This window comes from Oryzias latipes, chromosome 5 (genome assembly GCF_053564925.1).
Source record: "Oryzias latipes strain Hd-rR chromosome 5, Olatipes_Hd-rR_3.1".
Lineage (NCBI taxonomy): Eukaryota > Metazoa > Chordata > Actinopteri > Beloniformes > Adrianichthyidae > Oryzias > Oryzias latipes.
The window spans coordinates 1,953,391-1,975,354 of record NC_136241.1 but is presented as its reverse complement, the minus strand read 5'-3'; the positions used below and the strand labels follow the sequence as shown (position 1 = coordinate 1,975,354).

At 43.5% G+C, this 21,964-nt stretch overlaps 2 protein-coding genes across 9 annotated transcripts; both read right to left on the bottom strand.

The window, feature by feature from the left end:
- Positions 1-186: 186 nt before the first annotated feature.
- sxph (saxiphilin) lies at positions 187-12,415 on the bottom strand. 3 transcript variants are annotated; one of them, XR_013655885.1, is made up of 17 exons: positions 12,277-12,415; positions 9,147-9,310; positions 8,850-8,949; positions 8,604-8,780; positions 4,961-5,123; positions 4,741-4,805; positions 4,098-4,255; positions 3,829-4,015; positions 3,614-3,762; positions 3,450-3,540; positions 2,532-2,579; positions 2,260-2,442; positions 2,025-2,172; positions 1,761-1,843; positions 1,485-1,680; positions 1,179-1,365; positions 187-1,091 (listed from the first exon to the last, which is right to left on the bottom strand). XR_013655885.1 is itself a non-coding variant. In XM_011494597.3 (17 exons), the coding sequence occupies exons 1-17, from the start codon at positions 12,329-12,331 to the stop codon at positions 1,048-1,050; spliced, it is 2,187 nt and encodes a 728-aa protein (XP_011492899.2). In that variant the 5' UTR covers positions 12,332-12,415; the 3' UTR covers positions 187-1,047. The 3 variants fall into 3 exon arrangements, 1 of the variants encoding a protein (XP_011492899.2); XM_011494597.3 differs by having other exon boundaries at positions 1,485-1,669; XR_013655884.1 differs by lacking the exon at positions 187-1,091 and having other exon boundaries at positions 1,228-1,365; positions 1,485-1,685.
- Positions 12,064-21,932, bottom strand: sfi1 (SFI1 centrin binding protein). 6 transcript variants are annotated; one of them, XM_011494598.4, is made up of 24 exons: positions 21,355-21,932; positions 21,124-21,241; positions 20,696-20,913; positions 20,462-20,618; positions 20,287-20,383; positions 20,014-20,068; positions 19,858-19,929; positions 19,682-19,779; positions 17,375-17,456; positions 17,201-17,301; positions 17,037-17,112; positions 16,701-16,796; positions 16,548-16,624; positions 16,346-16,445; positions 16,147-16,243; positions 15,803-15,963; positions 15,647-15,721; positions 14,344-14,418; positions 14,081-14,257; positions 13,613-13,876; positions 13,434-13,530; positions 13,248-13,365; positions 13,063-13,162; positions 12,064-12,768 (listed from the first exon to the last, which is right to left on the bottom strand). In XM_011494598.4, the coding sequence occupies exons 4-24, from the start codon at positions 20,595-20,597 to the stop codon at positions 12,625-12,627; spliced, it is 2,298 nt and encodes a 765-aa protein (XP_011492900.1). In that variant the 5' UTR covers positions 20,598-20,618; positions 20,696-20,913; positions 21,124-21,241; positions 21,355-21,932; the 3' UTR covers positions 12,064-12,624. The 6 variants fall into 6 exon arrangements, with proteins under 6 accessions (XP_011492900.1, XP_020557131.1, XP_078802912.1 ...); XM_020701472.3 differs by having other exon boundaries at positions 20,014-20,095; positions 21,355-21,930; XM_078946786.1 differs by having other exon boundaries at positions 19,688-19,779; positions 20,014-20,095; positions 21,355-21,930.
- Between the last annotated feature and the right edge of the window lie 32 nt (positions 21,933-21,964).

The window sequence follows — 21,964 nt, the reverse complement described above, 5'->3', positions numbered from 1 at the left end:
GTACACTTTTGAAACCTTAACAGATTCCTTTACCTTTATTATTTTAACTTGTTTTAACATTCCTATTATTAAAAACTATTTTTTATATAATAGAAAAATTATAACATTAAAATTATAAAATAGTTACAAAGTTAAATGATTCAAAGCATTTCTAGTCTGCAGAATTATAAGAAATGAGTATAAACAGAAACTGAACATTTGCTTTAATACATGGAGAAGTGGTAAATATTGCAGAAACAATTGAACATGTGGCCAAACTAACTCTTAACATAAAACACAGAACAGATTAGATTTCACCTTTTATGGTTAACTCTCAAACACTGGACAATAGGATAAAAGCATTTGCTTGTATTTCCTTATCTTTGAAGAATTCTACGATGATAAATCCCATTGTTTAGAAAACCTTTATGATGAAAGCAAAAATACTTAGCAACTATTTAGTTCTGTTTATGTAATTTAATGATCCACGTTATCTCAACGGTCCTTTAAGGGCCGTATCTTGCAAAATCTACTTTTTTGACCTTCTAAGTGTTAAATGGTAATTTCTTACAAAACAAAACCCCAAAGTGGTATTTGGATCCATTCACACATTTCTGAGTATTCCTCTGCAAAGCTGCTCTTTGAGCACCAGCCCCTCCCAATCCATGAAAACCAACGGGGGAAAAGTGTCCCTAAAAAGATTGTTCTTCAGTGTCCCAAAGGTAAGATGTTATACACATGCATATGGTTTATCCTGACCGGATTAAGAAAAGCATGAAAGAGGCCCTTTAACCCTTGTGCTATCTTAGATGACCCCCCCTCACATTGACGTGTTCTTCCTACCATGATAAAGGTGGAAAGACTTCATGTAATCCATGGACACCAGTGAAGATCACAAATCATTGAAGAAAAAAGGTTCAGAGCACTGTCTAGTGGGTCTAGATGACCCAACTCTCAACGTTAACGTGCCTATAGGATAGCACAAGGGTTAACATGGAAACAATAAACATGTGGATCAAAAGTTAATGAAAAAGCAACACCGGCTTGTGGATCAATGGCCTTCCTCCTTTAGAAAATGCTGCACACATCTTGGTTACAGAACTCTAGGATGTCTGTTGGGACGAAAATGGACAAATAAGATGTCATGATAGTCAGAGCAGAAACCTTTAGCGAGCATCAGTGTGTGGTGGTGGCCTCACCTGAGTGTGTGCAGTTGAAGACATTTTCCAGGTGAGAGTGGAATTCTTCTCCAAGGATGGAGCGGAGGTCCATGTGACTTGTGTGGACAAAACAATTTGTGGCGTCTTTAAAAAGGAGATCGCTCTCTCCAAATTGCTCAGACTCAAAAAGCTTAAAAGCTGTGTTTGGTCTTAAAAACAATGGTTCCTGAGGGAAAAAATATATATATAGTTTCCAACTCCAAATGTCCAGATGTAAGAGAATACTATTTTTAACAGAACATTTTGGAAACACCCAAAAAGAATGAGAAAACAAACAGATCTGACCTGTGACTTCATGAGGAGGTCGTACACTCGAGCAGCGAGCACCGGCCGCGTCATGATGGTGTTTGGGGGGATCACTCCCAGATTACAGCTCTCCCAGTCAGACAAGGTGGCGCGGCGCCCGTCACCACACAGCAGCTCGAAATCCGATGACGTCCATCCCTGCGCCCAGCCGCCGGAGCTCAAGCCTGAATAGCAACTGCACTGTTATTGAGGCATCGCTGAATATTTGGCAAGGCTCGTTTTGATTTAAATCTGTATATAATTGAAGTTTCTCACTTAAGATGTTGGCAAGGAGGTTGTGCTGTTCAAGGAAGGCAACATCCCCATAGCTTTTCCCATTGGGATCGCCAACTAGACACCTCAATGTGGATGAATATGACAAATGTAGTACCTTGCAGAACATTTAGGAGTTCTAAACAAAGCAATGGTTTCTTTGAAGATCAAGCTTTTAGTCACAGGAATTCTATTTCCTGGGGTTTGAAATGGATTCACGCTAGCATCAGATCTAAAAAAGTCCTGATAAACAGAAAAGCAGAGTACCTTAAGGCACCCATGTTGCCATAGTAACGCTCGTTGTGGTTGTCAGTGCAGCGCTTGGTTGCAGCCTCCCCTGTGCCTCCCATGCAAACTTTGCACAGATTCCCCACAGAGCCAGGAAGACAGCCTTTCCAAAAGAGCTCTTTGTAGACTGAAAAGACACAGACCCGCCTTGATACTGCAGCCGGGCTGAACGCATGCAGAGAGCAGAGCTGAAAGAGATGAGAGGAGCTGGTACCTCGGGTCGGATCACAGGAGGAGCTGCCGTTATGTGTCGGGCTTAACGCATGTCTGTATGGCAGCAGCCAGCCTGCCGGGCTGTAAAGGTAGCTGTGACAGGAACGGCAGCCCTCCAGATTCCCCATGAAGACGTTCCGACTGGAACGCTTTGCCAGTGCTACTGCCACCAGTGAGGGCAAGACTGAGGGGCAAAAACAACAACAAAACAGTCCCATCAGCTGGAGCAGTGGCCTTCAACTCACTGCTTGTTAGGGTCTGTTTCCATCCTACCATCAGCCTCAAAGTGAAGCCCTCTTTTATCATCAACACATTTACTCCCTGAAAGAAATAAAGAAATTACAAAAGACACTAATCAATATTATATTTATTAGCACATTCAAACTACCGTAATTTATTTATTTCTAAAGCACCTTTCATGAAAAAAAAGAACAGCTCAAGGTGCTGTACATAAAACAAACAAGAATGCAAAAACAGCAATCCTCACACATGCAGTAAAATACTAGAATAAGCCCGTCATAAAACACACAAAGACAAATAAAAGAGAAATGATTCTAAAAAGGTAAAGAAGAGAGAACCCAGAAGGCGCCGTCCTCCCTGTCCTCCCACTGGCCGGGGTGTTAGCATCTAAACATCACAACTCATTCCCAGCACCTCCCGCCCCACAGACCCCCAACCCCCTGGTCCAATGCGCCCAACGTGGGCACACCAGGCCGGGCAGCCTGGGGGACCCGGAACAAGACACCGAGCGAGGAAAACAAGGATAGCTTGGGTTAAAAAATTCAGTTAAACATTCTCACTGGGCTTTTGGTAACATAGTGTATTTGCATCCATCTTCTAAATCTAAATCTAAATCTCTGGGGCCAACCCAGCTATTGTTGGGGAAAGGCGGGGTCCACCCGGAAAAGATCACCAGTCTGTGGCAGCGCCGCACTCACATGGACCCCGAAGGGCAACTAAGATTCACCGATCAGCCCAGGAAGGAGGTTTCTGGACTATAGGAGGAAACTCCTTTAAAGAAGACCCACAACATCCAAACTCCACACAGAGAGGACCCAGACACGATTTGAACCAGCATCAAATAATAATAATAATAAAAAAAGGTCCTATTGTGTTAGTCAATTTAATCCTAGGCCAAAACAAAGTAAATGCTGTGACTTTGGGGATAAATACTTCATTTAACCACAATACCATAATACTCTGTCACAACAGGGACCAGACCACATTTCCCTGCGATGTAGGAGTGGGTGGCATCCAGGGAGACGGCGTCCACCTCATTCCTCTGTGGTGATGACACATGGCGTTCAGCTCCTTTCACAGCAACTGCAGTCATTTCTGAAAGCCTCTAAACTTACTTTAATCTTTTCAATGCAGTCCCGCATGGAGGCTGCTCGGATGCACACCAGCGGGTCGGACTTTATGCTCAGAGCCCACTGCTCACATTTTTTCTGCTCGGCATGGCTGATGCAGCACCATCGCATGACGCTGTCCTCCAGGGAGCTTCCTGCACACACGTGGGTTCACATCTGTTCCGTCTCTTAACATCAATACTGTCTGAAAGCATAAAGACCTTCATGTCCAAGACCCTTAAGGAGCGCTACATAATCCAGCCCCAGCACTTGGCTGACATCCATGTCGTCCGGCACAACAGCCAGTTTGTGGGTCGAATCTCTGAAGAGAAGGTCGCTCTCTCCAAAGGCGTCGGAGCTGAAGAGCTGGAAACGCTGCCTTTCCCTTCCATGTCGACCAAACAACAACTGAAGGAAAACAGTTTGAAAGGCAGCAAGAAGACAGTGAGGGCATTTGAGGGCAAAACCCACAATACGAGAAGAAAAATACCTGCACAGCTAACAGAAACTTGCGAGAAACTTTCCGAAAATTATATCTAGTGACCACCGCCCCTCCTGGACCGCGACCCAGATTACAGCTGCGGTAACGGCTGACAGGAGCTTGTGTGCCATCAGGGCACAGCAGCCTGAACATGTCCCTGTCGATCCCTGAAAAACAGAGACAGGAAGAAGGAGTAGTGTCTGTCCATTAGAGAGGCAAGTATGATGTAATAAAACAATATTAATTACACTGAATTTAGCACTTTCAACATAGAAAGGCTAACAAATGTAATATGGTGGCAACAAATCATGATTTGGTTCAGTGTTGTAACAAACGGTATGGTTTTAAACTAAGAATTGTAGCTTCTCTTCTATATAAATACCAATTGTCTACCTATTGTCTAATTAATTTCTATTCTACAAAAAGCAGTATGGCTGTTATTTTAAGTGTAATGCAAGAATTATGTCCCATATTCGGTTTCTGATTTCCATGTAACTTTTTATCCCTTTTCTTTTTTTTTTAATTAAGAAAGAAATATGAGGCAGCTGAATGTGTTGAAATAGAAAAGATCTCAATGCTGCATTATAATCTCTTTTCAATTAGGGATTTAGCTGTGTTACAAAACAATAAAGAAAAATGTTAGTGTTATTACCGTCTATGCTTTCAAGAGCTAAATGGTCCACAAATGCAACATCACCTGCTCCACTTCTGAGACATCTACAAGGAAAAAAACAACAAAATGTTTTTTGTCAAAACAATGAAGCCAAAAAAAGGAACTGGTAAAAAATACAGAGGTCTTAGTTTGACATTTCATAATTTAATTTCTAACAAAGTACAAATAACAAGCTGTTAGAAAACAATACTAAGCTCACCTGAGCGCTCCCTGGTTGCTGTAGAAGGGTTCATTTTGAGACGTCTCACAGTGGTAATTCTTCTGAGGATTGAAGGACTTCTGGCCTTGGCACAGAGTGCACAGTGCAGGAGACATGGCAGCAGCTCCAGGACAACAGCTGGCGCTGAAAAAGCCACCGACCTCTACCAGAGAACCGGTACATACCAGAAAACAGAAGCTTTAGAGCACGTGGCAAAGTCAAGGCCTGCGGGGCACATCCGGCCCGTCAGACCATTTTATATTGTTGTTATTAAAACGTAGCACGAAACGTAGCGCTGATAACATATCAACTACAGATCCCATAATGCATCGCTACAGCTGCCCCGGTAAACACTTCTGCTGACCCTCGCAATGCACAAGAGAAGAAGTTGATTCTGAAAACAGACGCAATAAAACGGACCGGAGGCAGGATAAATGTTTCTGAAATGACTGCTAAACCAATATGTCTCATTTGTGGAGGAAATGTGGCCGTAATGAAAGAATATCATCAAAGATGGCACTGTGGTAACTTTGAAAAACAAAAAGGAATTTTTAAATTGCTTCCTAACCCGTTAGCAGTGGATGTAGAAACTGTATCTGTGGAGATTAAGATAGAGCTGCAGCATTTTGACACACTAAAGACAAAGTACGACACAGAAGGCAAAGTACGACACTGTAGACAAAGTACGACACTGAAGGCAAAGTACGACACTGAAGACAAAGTACGACACTGAAGGCAAAGTACGACACTGAAGACAAAGTACGACACTGAAGACAAAGTACGACACTGAAGGCAAAGTACGACACCGAAGGCAAAGTACGACACCGAAGGCAAAGTACGACACCGAAGGCAAAGTACGACACCGAAGGCAAAGTACGACACCGAAGACAAAGTACGACACCGAAGGCAAAGTACGACACTGAAGACAAAGTACGACACTGAAGGCAAAGTACGACACTGAAGGCAAAGTACGACACCGAAGGCAAAGTACGACACCGAAGGCAAAGTACGACACCGAAGGCAAAGTACGACACCGAAGGCAAAGTACGACACCGAAGACAAAGTATTCCACTGAAAACCAAGTACGACACTGAAGACAAAGTACGACACTGAAGACAAAGTACGACACCGAAGGCAAAGTAAATGGCGTATACTTATATAGCGCTTTCTACCTTTTTACGAAGGCCCAAAGCGCTTTACAGTCACAGTCGCATTCACCCATGCACACACACACATTCACACACTGATGGCGGCTCCGCTGCCGAACACTGGCGCCAACCTCCCACCAGAGGCAAGGTGGGGTTCAGTGTCTTGCCCAAGGACACTTCGACACATGGGCATGCAAGGCGGGAATCGAACCTGCACTCTTACGATCATGGGTCGACCGCCCTACCGCTACACCACGGCCGCCCCTAAAGTACGACACTGAAGGCAAAGTATGACACTGAAGGCAAAGTACGACACTGAAGGCAAAGTACGACACTGAAGGCAAAGTACGACACCGAAGGCAAAGTACGACACCGAAGGCAAAGTACGACACTGAAGACAAAGTACGACACTGAAGGCAAAGTACGACACTGAAGGCAAAGTACGACACCGAAGGCAAAGTACGACACCGAAGGCAAAGTACGACACTGAAGACAAAGTACGACACTGAAGGCAAAGTACGACACTGAAGACAAAGTACGACACCGAAGGCAAAGTACGACACCGAAGGCAAAGTACGACACTGAAGGCAAAGTACGACACCGAAGGCAAAGTACGACACCGAAGGCAAAGTACGACACCGAAGGCAAAGTACGACACCGGAGACAAAGTATTCCACTGAAAACCAAGTACGACACTGAAGACAAAGTACGACACTGAAGACAAAGTACGACACCGAAGGCAAAGTAAATGGCGTATACTTATATAGCGCTTTCTACCTTTTTACGAAGGCCCAAAGCGCTTTACAGTCACAGTCGCATTCACCCATGCACACACACACATTCACACACTGATGGCGGCTCCGCTGCCGAACACTGGCGCCAACCTCCCACCAGAGGCAAGGTGGGGTTCAGTGTCTTGCCCAAGGACACTTCGACACATGGGCATGCAAGGCGGGAATCGAACCTGCACTCTTACGATCATGGGTCGACCGCCCTACCGCTACACCACGGCCGCCCCTAAAGTACGACACTGAAGGCAAAGTACGACACTGAAGGCAAAGTACGACACTGAAGGCAAAGTACGACACCTAAGGCAAAGTACGACACCTAAGGCAAAGTACGACACCTAAGGCAAAGTACGACACCGAAGGCAAAGTACGATACCGAAGGCAAAGTACGACACCGAAGGCAAAGTACGACACTGAAAACCAAGTATGACACTGAAGGCAAAGTACGACACTGAAGACAAAGTTCGACACTGAAGACAAAGTACGACACTGAAGACAAAGTACGACACTGAAGACCAAGTACGACACTGAAGACCAAGTACGACACTGAAGACAAAGTACGAAAACCGAACGCAAAGTACGACACCGAAGGCAAAGTAAATGGCGTATACTTATATAGCGCTTTCTACCTTCTTACGAAGGCCCAAAGCGCTTTACAGTCACAGTCCCATTCACCCATGCACACACACACATTCACACACTGATGGCGGCTCCGCTGCCGAACACTGGCGCCAACCTCCCACCAGAGGCAAGGTGGGGTTCAGTGTCTTGCCCAAGGACACTTCGACACATGGGCGTGCAAGGCGGGAATCGAACCTGCACTCTTACGATCATGGGTCGACCGCCCTACTGCTACACCACGGCCGCCCCTAAAGTACGACACTGAAGGCAAAAATACGACACTGAAGGCAAAGTACGACACTGAAGACAAAGTACGACACTGAAGACAAAGTACGACACCGAAGGCAAAGTACGACACCGAAGGCAAAGTACGACACCGGAGGCAAAGTACGACACTGAAAACCAAGTACGACACTGAAGACAAAGTACGACACTGAAGACAAAGTACGACACTGAAGACAAAGTACGACACTGAAGACAAAGTACGACACTGAAGACAAAGTACGACACTGAAGACAAAGTACGACACTGAAGACAAAGTTCAACACTGCAGAGCTGAACAGCTTATTCTTTACATTTCTTCCGAAATACAGCTCCAACTTTGCCAGTTGTCCAGCTCTGATAAATTGACGAAATAGCAAAGAAAACACAAGTTGATTTGATTTTTTGCTGGAAAGCACACATTTGACTCATATTTCCAGGTTCGGTTTGTTTAGTTATGCAGCATATCCCTATTTCGAATTTGTGTGATTTTGACAGGATGTATTTTCATGGAGAACAAAGTCTTTCTGGTATATTTTAAATTTTAAGTTTACTTTTCATATGAAAGGACACAAGAATAAAGAAATGTCACGTTCACTTTATTTTTAACCTGTGTAATTTAGACAGGATATATTTTTATGGAGGGAAAATGTAACTTATTTAAGGTTTAAGTTGATTTATTCCAGAATAATATTTTCTGTCTATTTTTATTCATGTTTATGTTTTAAAAGTTTAGATTTAGTGCGTTCAGAACTTCGACCTGTCGCGCGTTTTGGATTTTGGCCCCCTGAGCGATCGAGTTTGACACCCCTGCTGTAGACGTACCCTGAGAGAGAGGATGATCTTTGGACCAGCTCAGGTAGTTCCTGGACAGCAGAAAGCCGAGGGGAATGCTCCACCCCGCCGTCCACCGCACACCGCTGTGGCAGCTCCTCAGGCCTTGCAGGGATTGGACGGCCAGGCTGCTGTTTCTGACCACAGCCACAGACAGAACGCAACTCCCTGCAGAAACACAAACCTTCACGCCTCCAACCCGAGCAGGGTGCCATCAGGAACGTGAAGCAAACCCACCTTCACTGTAGATCTCTTTTGCAACAGTTACAAGGTCAAACTGCTTCACTGCAGAATAAACCTCTCCTGCATCCAAACTCACTATATCAGCACGGTTGGCCTACAACAAAGACAGGTTTGTTACAGCTTTTTCTGCCTTCATCTCCTCTTTTTCAGGGTTTCCTCATCTCACCTTTCACTCTATAGCTTTCAGTAGAGTGAAACTTTTTATGTGCCAAATTACACATAAAAGGATTCAGAGTAATTCAAATCATAGATAGCTTACACCTTACAGAGCCTCTGTAAGGAACAGCTCACCTTGATTCTGTCCATGCAGTCCCCAGTGCTGGACGCTCGAATGCACGAGAGTCTGGCAAAGTCTGCGACAGCAGCTGGAGGCAACACCGCCACCAGAGCTTTGGCTAGCTCTGCACACTTCTTCTGTTCGGGACTGGAGACTGTGCACCATCGCATTTTCTTTGCTGCCATGGAAAGAGCGGGAGGAAGAATCCAACCATGACCCTCAAAGGGGAATTCTGCTGTTTTAGGACTGGTAACCACATAAAAGAATCTGTGCTTTCTAACTCTAGTGAGGTTAATTTAATGATGCGAGATACGATAAATAACATGATACGATACGATCTAGCCCGGTTCCCTCTCTAATGAAAACCCTTTTAGTTTCAGATAACAATTAAAATTACATAGAAACAATTGACACGCATTGTTATGTAGAAACACTTGTTGGTTGAATGCTATAAAGCCTTTCTTCATTATTGTATCTTCCGCCATTTTTTTGCGCTAACTCCTTCTACAATTTTTCAGAATCAGCTTTAATGGCCAAGTCCAGTGCAAATACAAGGAATTTAGCTTTGGTGTTTTGTGCTCTCGAGCAAACCAGCAAGGTATAAAAAGGTGTAAAGGGTAAGACCAAAAAGATCAATAATAAAAAAGTAATAGCAGATACTTATAGGAGTAACAGTTCTCGTGTTTCTGTTCCGTGCTCTGTGATTGGTCAGGGGGTCATCAGAGTGACAGCTCGGGGGAAGAAGCTGACTTTGTGGCGAGTGGTTTTGGGGCACGTTGTCCTAAAACGCCGCTCTGACAGTAGAAAGCTGAGAAGGTAGTGTCCAGGATGAAAGGGGTCTTTGGTGATTCTGCCAGCCTGCTTCCTGACGCTGGACCGGTCCAGGTCCTGAATGGAGGGAAGATCTGAGGATTCTCTGCAGTCTGCTCCTGTCGTTTCTGGTAGCTGATCCAAACCAGACCGAGATGGATGTGGTCTGGACGGACCAGATCATTGCAGGGTAGAAGATGGTCAGCAGCTCCCGGTTGAACTTCTTGAGTTGTTGCAGGAAGTACAAACTCTGCTGAGCCTTTTTCCAGAGTGAGACAGTCTGATGGGTCCACTGAAGTGAGATGGTGGACCCTGTGTGAGTCTACTGAGGGGACAGCGCTGTTGAGAATTGTGAGTGGGGGTCCTCGTGAAGTCCACTGTCATCTCCACCGTTTTAAGTGGGTTAAACTTTCAGCTATTTTGACCATTCAACTATTCAAATGTTCAGCTCTTTCAGTTTTTCCCAGTTGTGAATTTTGGTCCTTCAAATCCTTGAACCTTTCCAAGATATTCTAGGATTATATGTCCTGCCTACTGTACCTGGTTGGTGGCATCATGGTATGACTCATGAGCTGCAGTGAACAACATTGCTGGTTTGATTCCCGGTTAGGCTCTCATCTTCCACAAACATCTTTTTGTTATTGTGCCGTTTTCTTTTTATTTATGGTCCACTTTGATCACTTCTTTTTTTTTTGCCAATTATTGGTTGAATACTATAAATCCTTCAATCATTGTTTTCCTCTTTCTTTATTCTAGTATCTTCCTCCATTTTTTGACGCTTAACTCCTACAATATTTCAGCTATTTTACCCATTCAACTATTCAAATGTTCAGCTCTTTCAGTTTTTCCCAGTTGTGAATTTTGGTCCTTCAAATCCTTGAACCTTTCCAAGATATTCTAGGATTATATGTCCTGCCTACTGTACCTGGTTGGTGGCATCATGGTATGACTCATGAGCTGCAGTGAACAACATTGCTGGTTTGATTCCCGGTTAGGCTCTCATCTTCCACAAACATCTTTTTGTTATTGTGCCGTTTTCTTTTTATTTATGGTCCACTTTGATCACTTCTTTTTTTTTTGCCAATTATTGGTTGAATACTATAAATCCTTCAATCATTGTTTTCCTCTTTCTTTATTCTAGTATCTTCCTCCATTTTTTGACGCTTAACTCCTACAATATTTCAGCTATTTTACCCATTCAACTATTCAAATGTTCAGCTCGTTCAGCTTTTTCCAGCTATGACTTTTGGCCCTTCAAATCTTCCAACTTTTCCAGATATTCCAGGATTTTTGCCTCCATTGAAACGCATGGGAATCCTTGGTGCAGGAGCTCGCTGGTTCGATACCCGGCTGTGGCATTTTTCAGAAGCATGTCTCTTTTGTTATTGTGCGGTTTTCACTTTATGGTCAACATTTCTTTATTCATTTTTTGCCAATTATTACCATTTTATTTCGTTTTCATTCAGCAGTAGATCACCAACCCTGATTTTCTTCTGGAAATGCAGCTCCTTCTAGTTTTGTATTTAATGTCTGCCTCTTTGGTTCTGTAATTTTAGATTAGTATTTAGAATTTGTATTTTTCTTTTTTTGTGCATTTTGTCAATGTCTATATAACTTAAGTTCAAAAAAGATTTTTTTTTAAATATTCAAAGACATTAAAACTCATTCCATTTACGTGTCTGCAAATCAGCTTTATATGCAATAATAGTGTCCTCTGTCTTAATTCTTCTGTGTTTTGTTGAAAATCCTAACTTAGAGTTCACATTACTGCGATCATATACTGGAAAGACTGGTAGAGGGTCACTAATGTCACTGATTAACTGTTTCATTGTTGATGTCAGTGAATTTATTATCCATTCGTGTTGCACCATTAGCAGTTATCTACTTGGTTTTGTTATTTTTGGGAATAAACTAATACTGTACATGGCCTTAATAAGGGCAGGGATGACCAGTTTAGTTTAGTCTGTTTGTTAGTTCAATTTAGTATTTTGCTATTGAATTCTATGTATTCATGATCTTTTTGATTTTATGTTTAACTTTTTCAATTACCAATACGAAGACTATTGAGACGACTGTTGTTGTGAATTTGGGCTATACAAATAAAACTGAATTGAATTGAAATAAATTCATCAAGGATTTTAATCTTATGAGGTTACATGTCCACATTAAAGTCGCCATACATGAAATTGATCTTATTTTGACCAACAAACAATGTTTAAAAAAAAAAAAGGAGCTCTGCCAGTCTTTTAATGAAAAAAGCATCATATCTTTACTTAAAAAGGAAGAAACACAGGAGCTGGGAACAAACAGAAACACTCCGAGACCAGCACTTACCCCTGATGCAGCTGACAAAAGCCATAAAAACCAAAAGACTGTGAAGTCCTCGCATGTTGACCTGTCGTGAATGAAAGGCGACCAGCACTGTGAGCCGTCAGCAGAAAGCCGTCCTCCCAGTCTGAGATCTCAGCTTCTTCCAAAAGGTTTCGTACAAACGGGAAAAAGGGGAAAGCTTATTGCGCAAGAGCAGCTGCTCCGAAAACGGTCCAGTCACTTTATGCACACATGGAAAATGTTATTCACCATCTGCATCAAGAATGCTGTCCAACCATTTGAGACAGAGACTTTTCAATGAACAAAAAAGCGTCATTTTAAACAACGAAGAAATGCAGAGACGTGCACTGATCATGTGACGCGATGGCCATCAATGTCCGTTTCTGCTGAGGCGCACAGGACGACCTGCACCTGCTGGACTCTCTCTGCATGCAGGAGCATTGCTGGCCTTCTCCTCTCCAGCTCAGTGGAAAGTCTACTGATGCGCCCATCCAGCTGCCAAAAACAGAGACTTTTTTTAACAGCAATAAGAAATCAAATCAAATCAAAAGCAGTTTAAGCAGCACCTGCTCATAACCTGCTCTTGCCTCAGCCCTGCTGTCTGTTTCCTTACACAAATGCATCAAGTGTTTGGGCCACAAAAACAGAACTTTAGTCACTAAGGTTCTCTTGTCTATACTTTAGAAATGAAAAGCTAAATTAAATAACTGCATCCCTAACAGGAATCCGAGTTACCGTGGAAACGCATTAGCAAAGGTGCTGCTTTAACTCCCCTGACATCCTTCTTACCTCCTTCAACTCTTCAAAGACGGCCTCTTTCTCCCGTTCGTCTTCCTCTCCACTCCACTGCAGCCAACTCCGTAAAACCTCTCTCAGCTTTCGCCACGCCCTGGGAATACCGCAACGCTGTCAGACGCGAGTCGAGGCGAGTCGCCGCAGGGACACGCTTCTGGAAGGAGCAGCCAGGTTTTTACCTGAGCCGTTTCCTGCTTTGCTGGAAGTTCTTCATATCCAGCTGAATGTGGAGGAGCTCTGTCATCAGGGCGGATGCATCTTTACTTTTATTAACCGGCTCTTCCATCTGGGTGTTTCCTTAAAAATACATTCATAATGAAACAAACGATCACAACTCACAAAGAAAAGAACAGCCAGTGCCATACCTGGATGAGTAGATGTGTGGCATGTCATTGCAGAAGTGAAGTGATGAAGAGGTGTGGCTGAAACTTCTCCAGTATCAGAGCTGCTGAGGTTCCCCAACTTTGAGAAGAAAAGACGGGCTCAGACTCAAGCCTTCAGCATGGAGAGAGGCGTGCCTCTGTGTCAGGTGTGTCATCATTACTGTGCTCTTTGGGATCATGAAAGCAGAAGGAGGAAGCAGGACGTCCTGATGCCGGGCTTCTCTGGACGTGTGGCGTTCACGCTCAGTGGATGCTCCATCCTGAGCTTCCCGCTCCCTTCTGACACAGGAGGGGATGCTGGTGAGTTCAGGAGCAGTCCGACAGAAACTCCTTCTCCATGCTGGGATGTTCTGCTCCTTTTGGGGTGTGGAAAGGGCACGCCGCTTCCACCTCATTGCACAACGTCTAACAACCTTATGGAGATTCTGAAATGACACAAACAGAGCTGATGAGAGGACACCAACACAGGGGGGTCAGAACCCGGGCCTGGAGGGCCGGCGTCCTACATGTTTTCATGCCATTGAAGCAGCTTAGTGGCTAAACACGCCTGATCCAGGTAGCAGGAATCCGGCCCTGGAGGCCTGGAGTTTGACCCCCCTGCTCTAATGGAGGGGTTGGAGGCTACTCACGTGGCTTTGGGCGACCTGTGCCATGCTTGTGGTGAGGTCACTCATGTGAGCCGCGTATGTGAGGATGCAGGCCACGCCCTCCCTTAGCAGCTGGTCTCTGTAGATCTGGGCAGATCTCACGGACTCCTCTCTCCTCCTGCGCTGCTCGCCGGCAAACAGCCTCCACTCCATTAACACCTGTAGCAGGTGTACAGATGACTAAAGATGAGACTGAACTGTGCAGCTTACGCTTGAGTGGGAGAAACGATGGCGAGCGTGTTAACCTTAGCCTGCAGAGTGAGAGACCAGTGCCAGAGGGCTCGCTCCGTCTGCTCAGCCTCTGTCCGTCTGCGCTGCAGCTGGGAGGAAAAACCAAAGAGTTTGTTCTGCGGTGAGAACCGCTCAGCTGAAACAGAAAATCCTGTTTTCATCTTTCTCCTTCAGAAACTGGCTCTTTTGTTGATGCTGATTTAAAAGGATAAAATCTGTTTTCATCAAATTCTACTTTTTTGCATGAACAAAATCCATTTTAATTAAAGGTTTTAAAACGTTGTTTTTTTTAGTAAACTTTGTGGTTCACCAGAGCCACAAGAAATGCTTGGAAGATTCTGTAAAAACTCTTGTCTTGTAACTTAACAGTCCCAGAAACACACAGCTAAAGTGAATAAGAATGAACTTTAGCCTAAATAAAACCAACAACAACCCAAAGGCATCGTGTCATTAGTGGAGCTGGAATTAAAAATAAATCTAAATTAATTTACTTTAAGGTTTTTCTTTAAAATAATTCTAATTTTGTCACTGCTTTCACTTTATTTTTAAATGTATTAAATGGTGAATTTATAAATAAAGGTTCCTCTTTTGTAGGTTAATGTCACTAGTTATATAAAAATCCAAATTTACATCCAAAACTCATCATTTGGAAGTAAATTTAAAGAATAAATCAACATCAAATCCTGAATTAGAAGTACATGAATCCCCTTTTTTGCAGCAGGTGAGGAAGCTAGAAATGGTTTAAACCAGTGTAACTCAGTCAGGGCTTTGCATGATTCCAAAATGGTTGCACTCACACATCAGTCTGATCAATTCTACTTTCACATATTTTCCTTCAATATCCTCAAAGGACCAGTTCTCCCTGTTTTTTAAATAGTTGCAAAGCACAGCCGTGTTCAAGAGGTTGCCAGATTTGTCCAAAAAGGACCCTTTTCCTCTGAAGCCCTGAACTTCAGAGCAGTATCACAGACTGTGGCAGGATCGTCTGCATAATAGAGATTTCATGTTTTGACAAAGGTTTTAATCACAGGAGGAAAAGATTGGTCCAACTATGGATCCTTGAGGAACACCAAAATCAGCAGTCTAAGTAGAGGGATTTGATATTGCAAACAAACACACAGTTGATTTAAATGAATATTGGATTTTGTTCATGCAAGAAGTAGAATTTGATGAAAAACAGATGTTCCTTTTAAATCAGCGCTAACAAAAGAGCCAGTTTCTGAATGGGAAAGATGAAAACATGTCTTTCTGTTTCAGTTCTCACCGGAGAACAAACTGCAGTTAGTGTCAAACCTGCACTGGAATCCCACAACAAACCTGCAATTTCCACAGTTCAAAGTGTGTCTGGAACATCTTCAATCTCAGAAACAGAGCCCCTTGTCGTTTCATAACCTTTAGGAGAAAGAAACATTTCACACATATTTCTGGAGGAATTCAATGTGCTTTTATTGATGTCCCACGGCTGGAAGATACCAGTTTTGTCCTGCGCTGTGACTGATGCGTCTTCCACGCTCCCATAGCTTTGGAAAGGATTCTGGAGTTATGGTGACACTTAGCTTTTTCCATGCTCGTCCTCTCTATGCATGCATCTCTGGTTTGTTTCCTCCACTGTTTGAAGAGGCCCAGCAGCAGCTCTACACAGGAAAATGAGGGGAGCAGTTATCACACCAGCTTCTTTTATATCTAGTTTTTTCTTTTACTTTTGGGGTTTTTCTATTTTAGCAATTTAAGATAATTATACAAGTATAATTTCTACGTGTATCCAAACCACTTAGATATTAAAAGTGATACAAATTAACCCTAAAAATGTTATTTACTTTGATTAATGTTGCACTGAGCCTGGCTGAGGGGCTCCCCCTGCTGGTGACGCTTAGACTCTGCACGTGTGGCTGCTTCTCTCCAGGCAACAAACACCTCAAATATTTTAGAAGAAAAAAGAAAGAAAAGCCAGCAGAGGCACAGATAAAACCAAAAAGCACAATTTTATCTACCAAAGACGGCACATGACGGTCAAACCTTCAGCTGGAGGACATTCTTGAAGTGCTTCTCTGCTCGTTGCTCTGCAGCTCTGGTCTCAGCCAGCAGCGAGGCTTTCTCCCACCACACAATGAAAACCCTGGAAATGTAAGACTGGAAGTGAGAATCCTGCAATACAGCTGCAGCTTGTGACATTAAAGGGTCAACTTTCTTAACGGTCAAGAAAAGAACTTCTTGTTACCTGAGAAAAGGGTGAGTCTGCAGTCTGAAACGCTCCTTTGAAAGTTCAGGGATCTGCGATATCTGCAGCTGATGTTTCTGTAAATCCAGCAGACTACTGTTTTCAGATCGGTGTTACCCTGACAAAATAATCCGTTTGAGACTCATAAATCACCTTCCAAGCCCTAAAAAACTGCTTGAGCAGCATTACTTTAGGACGATGCTGAATGTCATTCAGTCCACTTGTCCTCGCTCTTTGGATCTGAACGAACTGAAAACGAGGCCAGAGTGGCAAAGGATGAAAAGGAGGAAGAGGAGAAAGCGTGGCAGAAACGTTCAAGCTTCATGCTAGCCCTCAAACTCTGCATTTGTTTGAACATTGGACAGATGGACAACAGCTACAATTTACAAGCTTCCTGGTCAATATTAAGTAATTTTTTTCTTTTTAGATCCAAATCATTGAAGATTAAAAGTGTTCATATGGAGACAAAATAAGAACAAATAAAAGCACCTTTTTCCAATTTTCCACAGGAACTGGCATGCAGTCCATGTCCCTCAGCAGACAGGCCTGCAGCTCTCCGTTTCTCCTGGAAGGAAATCCATTCATGAGCCGACGTCACTGAATGACGGCCAGGTGGAGCTCAGCACAGCTGAACTTCCCCCCACCTGTCTCACCTGTGCAGGTGCTGCAAGGCCTCCTCTCTGGCCGCTCCTTCCACCTTCTCTCGTGTGCGTTGTCTCCATCTTTTCCACGTTCTCAGCAGGTGACATCCCTCCTGAAACGAAGTGTCTGCTGTTATTTGGAGCTCAACAGTTTACTAGAGTGTCAGAACAGAACAGGTGTCCCACCCTCTCAGAGAGCGACGCCCCCTTTCGTTTCTCTGCCTGCGCCCACCAGCTGTAAAACACCCAGGTACGATGACGCCGCTTACTGTAAAAAACACACACACACACACACACACACACAATGTGTGTCAGCTTACATGGAGGCTCTGAAGTCAGCTGCAGCTATAGACATGATGGAGAGGTGCTCTCTGATTGATTATAGATGTCAGCTTTGTGACAAAGCAGTCTCTGCTGAGCAAACAAAACAATAAAAGCTTGTAAATGCCAGCATGCATCTGTTTTCAACAAGTTCTTCTATCCATGATGGAAACAGCTTCTTAAAGGAAAGGCTCTGAAATGAGAGAGACGACTGTGATGGTCAGGAATGAAAACAGAGAGGTTTGGATGGTCCTGTTTAGGAATTAAAGCTTCTGAACGCAACTTTTCCATCCCAATGAACTTTCAAATCCATATTCAAAATCTTCCTCCCAGCGGCTTGAATTAAAAGAAAAAGAAAACTGCCAGGTAGAGGACAAAAATGTAATTGCACCTGGAAGTGAGGAATTACATCTGAACCATCAGTAACAATCAGATTACTCTTCATGGTAGAGTTCTGTGTATAGGCCTACTGTCCTTTTGCCCACCTTCTAGGCCAATGTTGACCATGGATGACGTATTCTAGCGCTCGTCTTGGTTCATGGATTGTCTAAGACAGAGTATTCCAAATTATTATGTAAACTGTATTTAAGTGTCAGGAAGATAAAACCTTGTTTTTCAGTTCATCTCATGGATGATATCGTATTTCTGGGCTCTTTGGATCACTGACATCAATCTCAGACACCTGAGATAACTAGTTTGTTAGGTGAGTTCATTTAAAAACCTAACAAAGAAGGACGCTCCACATTGTTAAGCAAACCAACATTTTTAAGCTGTATGGGAAAGAAAAGCAGCAAGCACATATTTGAAGCTGCTGGTGTCTCTGCAGTCCCACGACCATCAAGGTGTAGGACCCTCCAGACGCTTGCAGCCCGGCTGACCGTCACCGGGACGTCCATACACCAGTGGGGCCACACTGGAGGTGGGGAGGGGAAGTGAACCCTAACCCTTGCCCAAGGACACAACTAAAGTTGACTGGGGGGAGCGGGGATCGAACCAGTGACCCTTCAATCATTGGATGACCTGCTCAACCGCCTGAGCCAATTTAATATATTATATAATATATTGGTGGTTTATTAAAAAAATTAATTTAAAAACATTTTCTTTGCAAAAATTGTTCAGACGCAATGCATTGTGGTCTATATTCCCAGATCTAGTGGATGCACACTGGTTTTTCACCGAGACTTCTCCTGGATTTTGGAATTATAGATTCGGACAGCACTAGAAAAAGGAGAACGCCCTATAGAGTGAGTAGGGAAGGAATTCAGACACAGAGAAAGAGGATCTTGTTCACTGGTGAGTGCCATGAAGCCCTGGATGGTCCAGATGGATGGAGTAGGGGGTGGTTGGTGGATGGCCACCATGTCCCAACAAGGCGGTGACGTCAGCAAGGAGGAGGCGGAGTCATGGTTTGGGCCAGAATCATGGGGAGAGAGCTGGTCAGCCCCTTTAGGGTCCCTGAAGGAGTGAAAATGACCTCTGAAAAGTAGGTGGAGCTTCTGACTGAACACTTTCTTCCGTGGTACAAAAAGAAGAACCGTGCCTTCCGTGACCAAATCCTCTTCATGTATGACACAGCAGCATCTCCTGCTGCAGGGAATGCCTCTGCATCATCGGCTGCTATGGCAGAGATGAGATAAACTGATGCTGTGGCCCCCCTCCTCTCCTAACTTCAACCCTATTGAGAACCTTTGGAGCACCTTCAAGCAAAATATCTGAGGGTGGGGGGCAGTTCCCATCCAGGCTATTCTGACTTCCTGCAAAGAAATCCCAGCAGAAACTCTAAAGACTCCAAAGTTCAATGGATGCACGAAATGTGAAGCTGCTACAAAATAATGGCTCCTAAATTCAAATGGAACCTGAACTATGAAGATGTTTTTGTTAGTTTTCAGTTAATATGACCTCCTAATGCAGCAAATTCAACAAATGACCATTTTCAGTTCTTCAGAATCTAGAAAATGTTGTACATCTCTGCGTAAAAATGTGGAACAGTGACTCTGAAAGGTTTTACTTTGAAAAAAATATCTTTCAGGAGGTTTTTATAATGGCATTTATTATATCATCTGATGGTTAGGGATTTAAAATTACGCTGTAACTTGCACTGAAAATCATAGAAAACTGTAAACTGATAATAGTTTGGAACGTGCTGTAATGAGAAGTGTGAAAAAGGAAAACCTGTATTTGCTGAATGCGACCTCAGTTGGTGGTAGAGAACTCCCATTTCCTTCTTCCTCCACACGGTCCATCCACAGTTTCCAGTACTGGATCATCAACTGCATCAAAATACAGAATTACCCGTCTATGAAATGCATTTACAGCAATGTTCGGAGCATTGATTGCTAATGGGTTACTCTTAGCGGATGGTGCTGCACAGCCATGTTTTTGTTCCGTCTGTAATCTGCAAGGCCCTGCAGTCCAGCTCTCTGGAACAGAAACACGTTGAAGTCAGGAAAAAGTCCTAATCTTTGACCCCCCCGTCATCTCATTCACTCATTTGTTTCATTTACCAGTGAGTGATGCTGGAGATGTTGGCTCGCTGACGGATTCCTTTCAGCTTTGCCCCTACAGAGCATCACATCTTCAGAAGAGCTTCAGAAACAGCCACACATGTGAGATGTCGTACTCTGCTTGAAGAGCCCATGTAGGGCTCCAATTAACTTCAAATATATGTATCCAACAACAGAACAAGATAGTTTAATGTATGCATTAGGATACAAGCTCTCCAGAGCACTATGGTTCTACACAGCGTGCTTCCAGCAGCCAAAAACCTTGCAGCTTACATATGGATCCTGTCCCTCCGTTTGATCCCCGGGATCCTTTTCCTTTGATGCCAGGACTTCCTCAGCAAGTCCAACCGAGGAGCATGCTGGGCCACAGCTAGAGAAAACATGCACACGTATGAAAGAATTGTCCGCTTTTGCACTTGACAAGCAAATAAAGATGAAGCATAAAAACCTCTGGAGTTTTTCTTGGTTTGGTGAAAGGATGTGTAACATTTCCCAGAACACAAGCTTTTGTTTTTCAGTCTTTGAGCAGCATAAAGAGCAGACTTGTCTCTTTTCTTTCTCTGGTAACGTGCTAACCTGTTCATCCCTTTCCAAAGAAGCCAAACCTGTAAAAAAAAAGACAGAAAATATCATCATAAAAATGCCCAAATGTCAGCAGCAAACTGTGTGGATCAGATCTCACTTTGCTTCAAGTCCTCACTCTCAGCTTCAACAGCTGCTTCTCAAAGGGGTTGAGGTGTTGGCGTTGCCTTAGTCTAGTCTGCCACAAACGCCACACTGAGCAATGTGTGTTTATCTTATTGCATTATTGGGAGCCTCTTTAGCTCAACAGCTGAATCTGGGTTTTGCCTGTGCGTTCTCATGAAAGCCCTCCAACTGAATGCATTGATCGCCTGTCAGCTGATTGGAGAAACAAAAAGGTTAAATGTCACCAGAGACTTTTTTCAAAGGCACGTTTGAATAAGAATGTACCCAATAACTGTCTTTTTTGTGTATTTTCCTTTCTCCTGCCTCAGTGATGCTGAATTTCTCTGGTTACGGAACGTCCAAATAATATACCTTCAAAGCAATGGCTGGCAAACGCAAACAGCACTCAGGTAGAGTTTGTACCTTTCAAGCATAGGATGTCCTCAGATGACCTAATGACAGTCTGCTCGCAGTTCCCCGCTAGAGGTCCAGCACTCACCTTTGCATGAATTCAAGGCTCGTGCCAGTTAGTATACAGGCTCTAATAAAGTCAAAGAAATAAATAGACTGGTAAGCAATGGCAAGACCATCAAGGATTTCCCCAACTCTGATCTTGAAAACTCAAAACAAAGTTTGCTAACTGTCAAATGTTACCTGGAGGAGAATCTGTGTTTCCAAATGATTAGAAACTTTGTGAAATGCATGAAGTGGTAAAGCAATAAAACTCAATAATCACAGCAGTAAAATCCTAAGAAGTAAGCTAACAGTCCTAGAACCCGATCTAGTTTGTTCATCGAGTCTTCCAGCAGGGATGTCCAGCTCTGTGAAGCACTTCCTGTTTGTTTCTGCACCGACTTGCAGCCCCGACTTTGCGTCTCTGACTGAACTATGTTGCATATTTGCATCGTAGTTCAACTAACAAGGAACGGAAACCATATCGCATAGTCGCAAACTTAAAATTTGAACAACTTTCCTTGTCACGTGACCCCTAGAAACGGTAACATCAGGCGGCAATGCTCAAATATAAGACATTAGAAATTGTAACTATGGATTACACTTTTCTATTTTAAACTCAGTCCTGCTGTACTCGTTCTACTTTTCGAACTGAAATATATGTGTGTATATTATTATAAAATATATATTTTAGATGATAGTCACATTGGGTCCTCAGCTTTTGGAGGAATACTAAACAAAATACAAAACCGCCCACAGGGGTGGAGACGGCAGTTTCTGACAATATCACTCCGAGATCAAGATTGAGGGG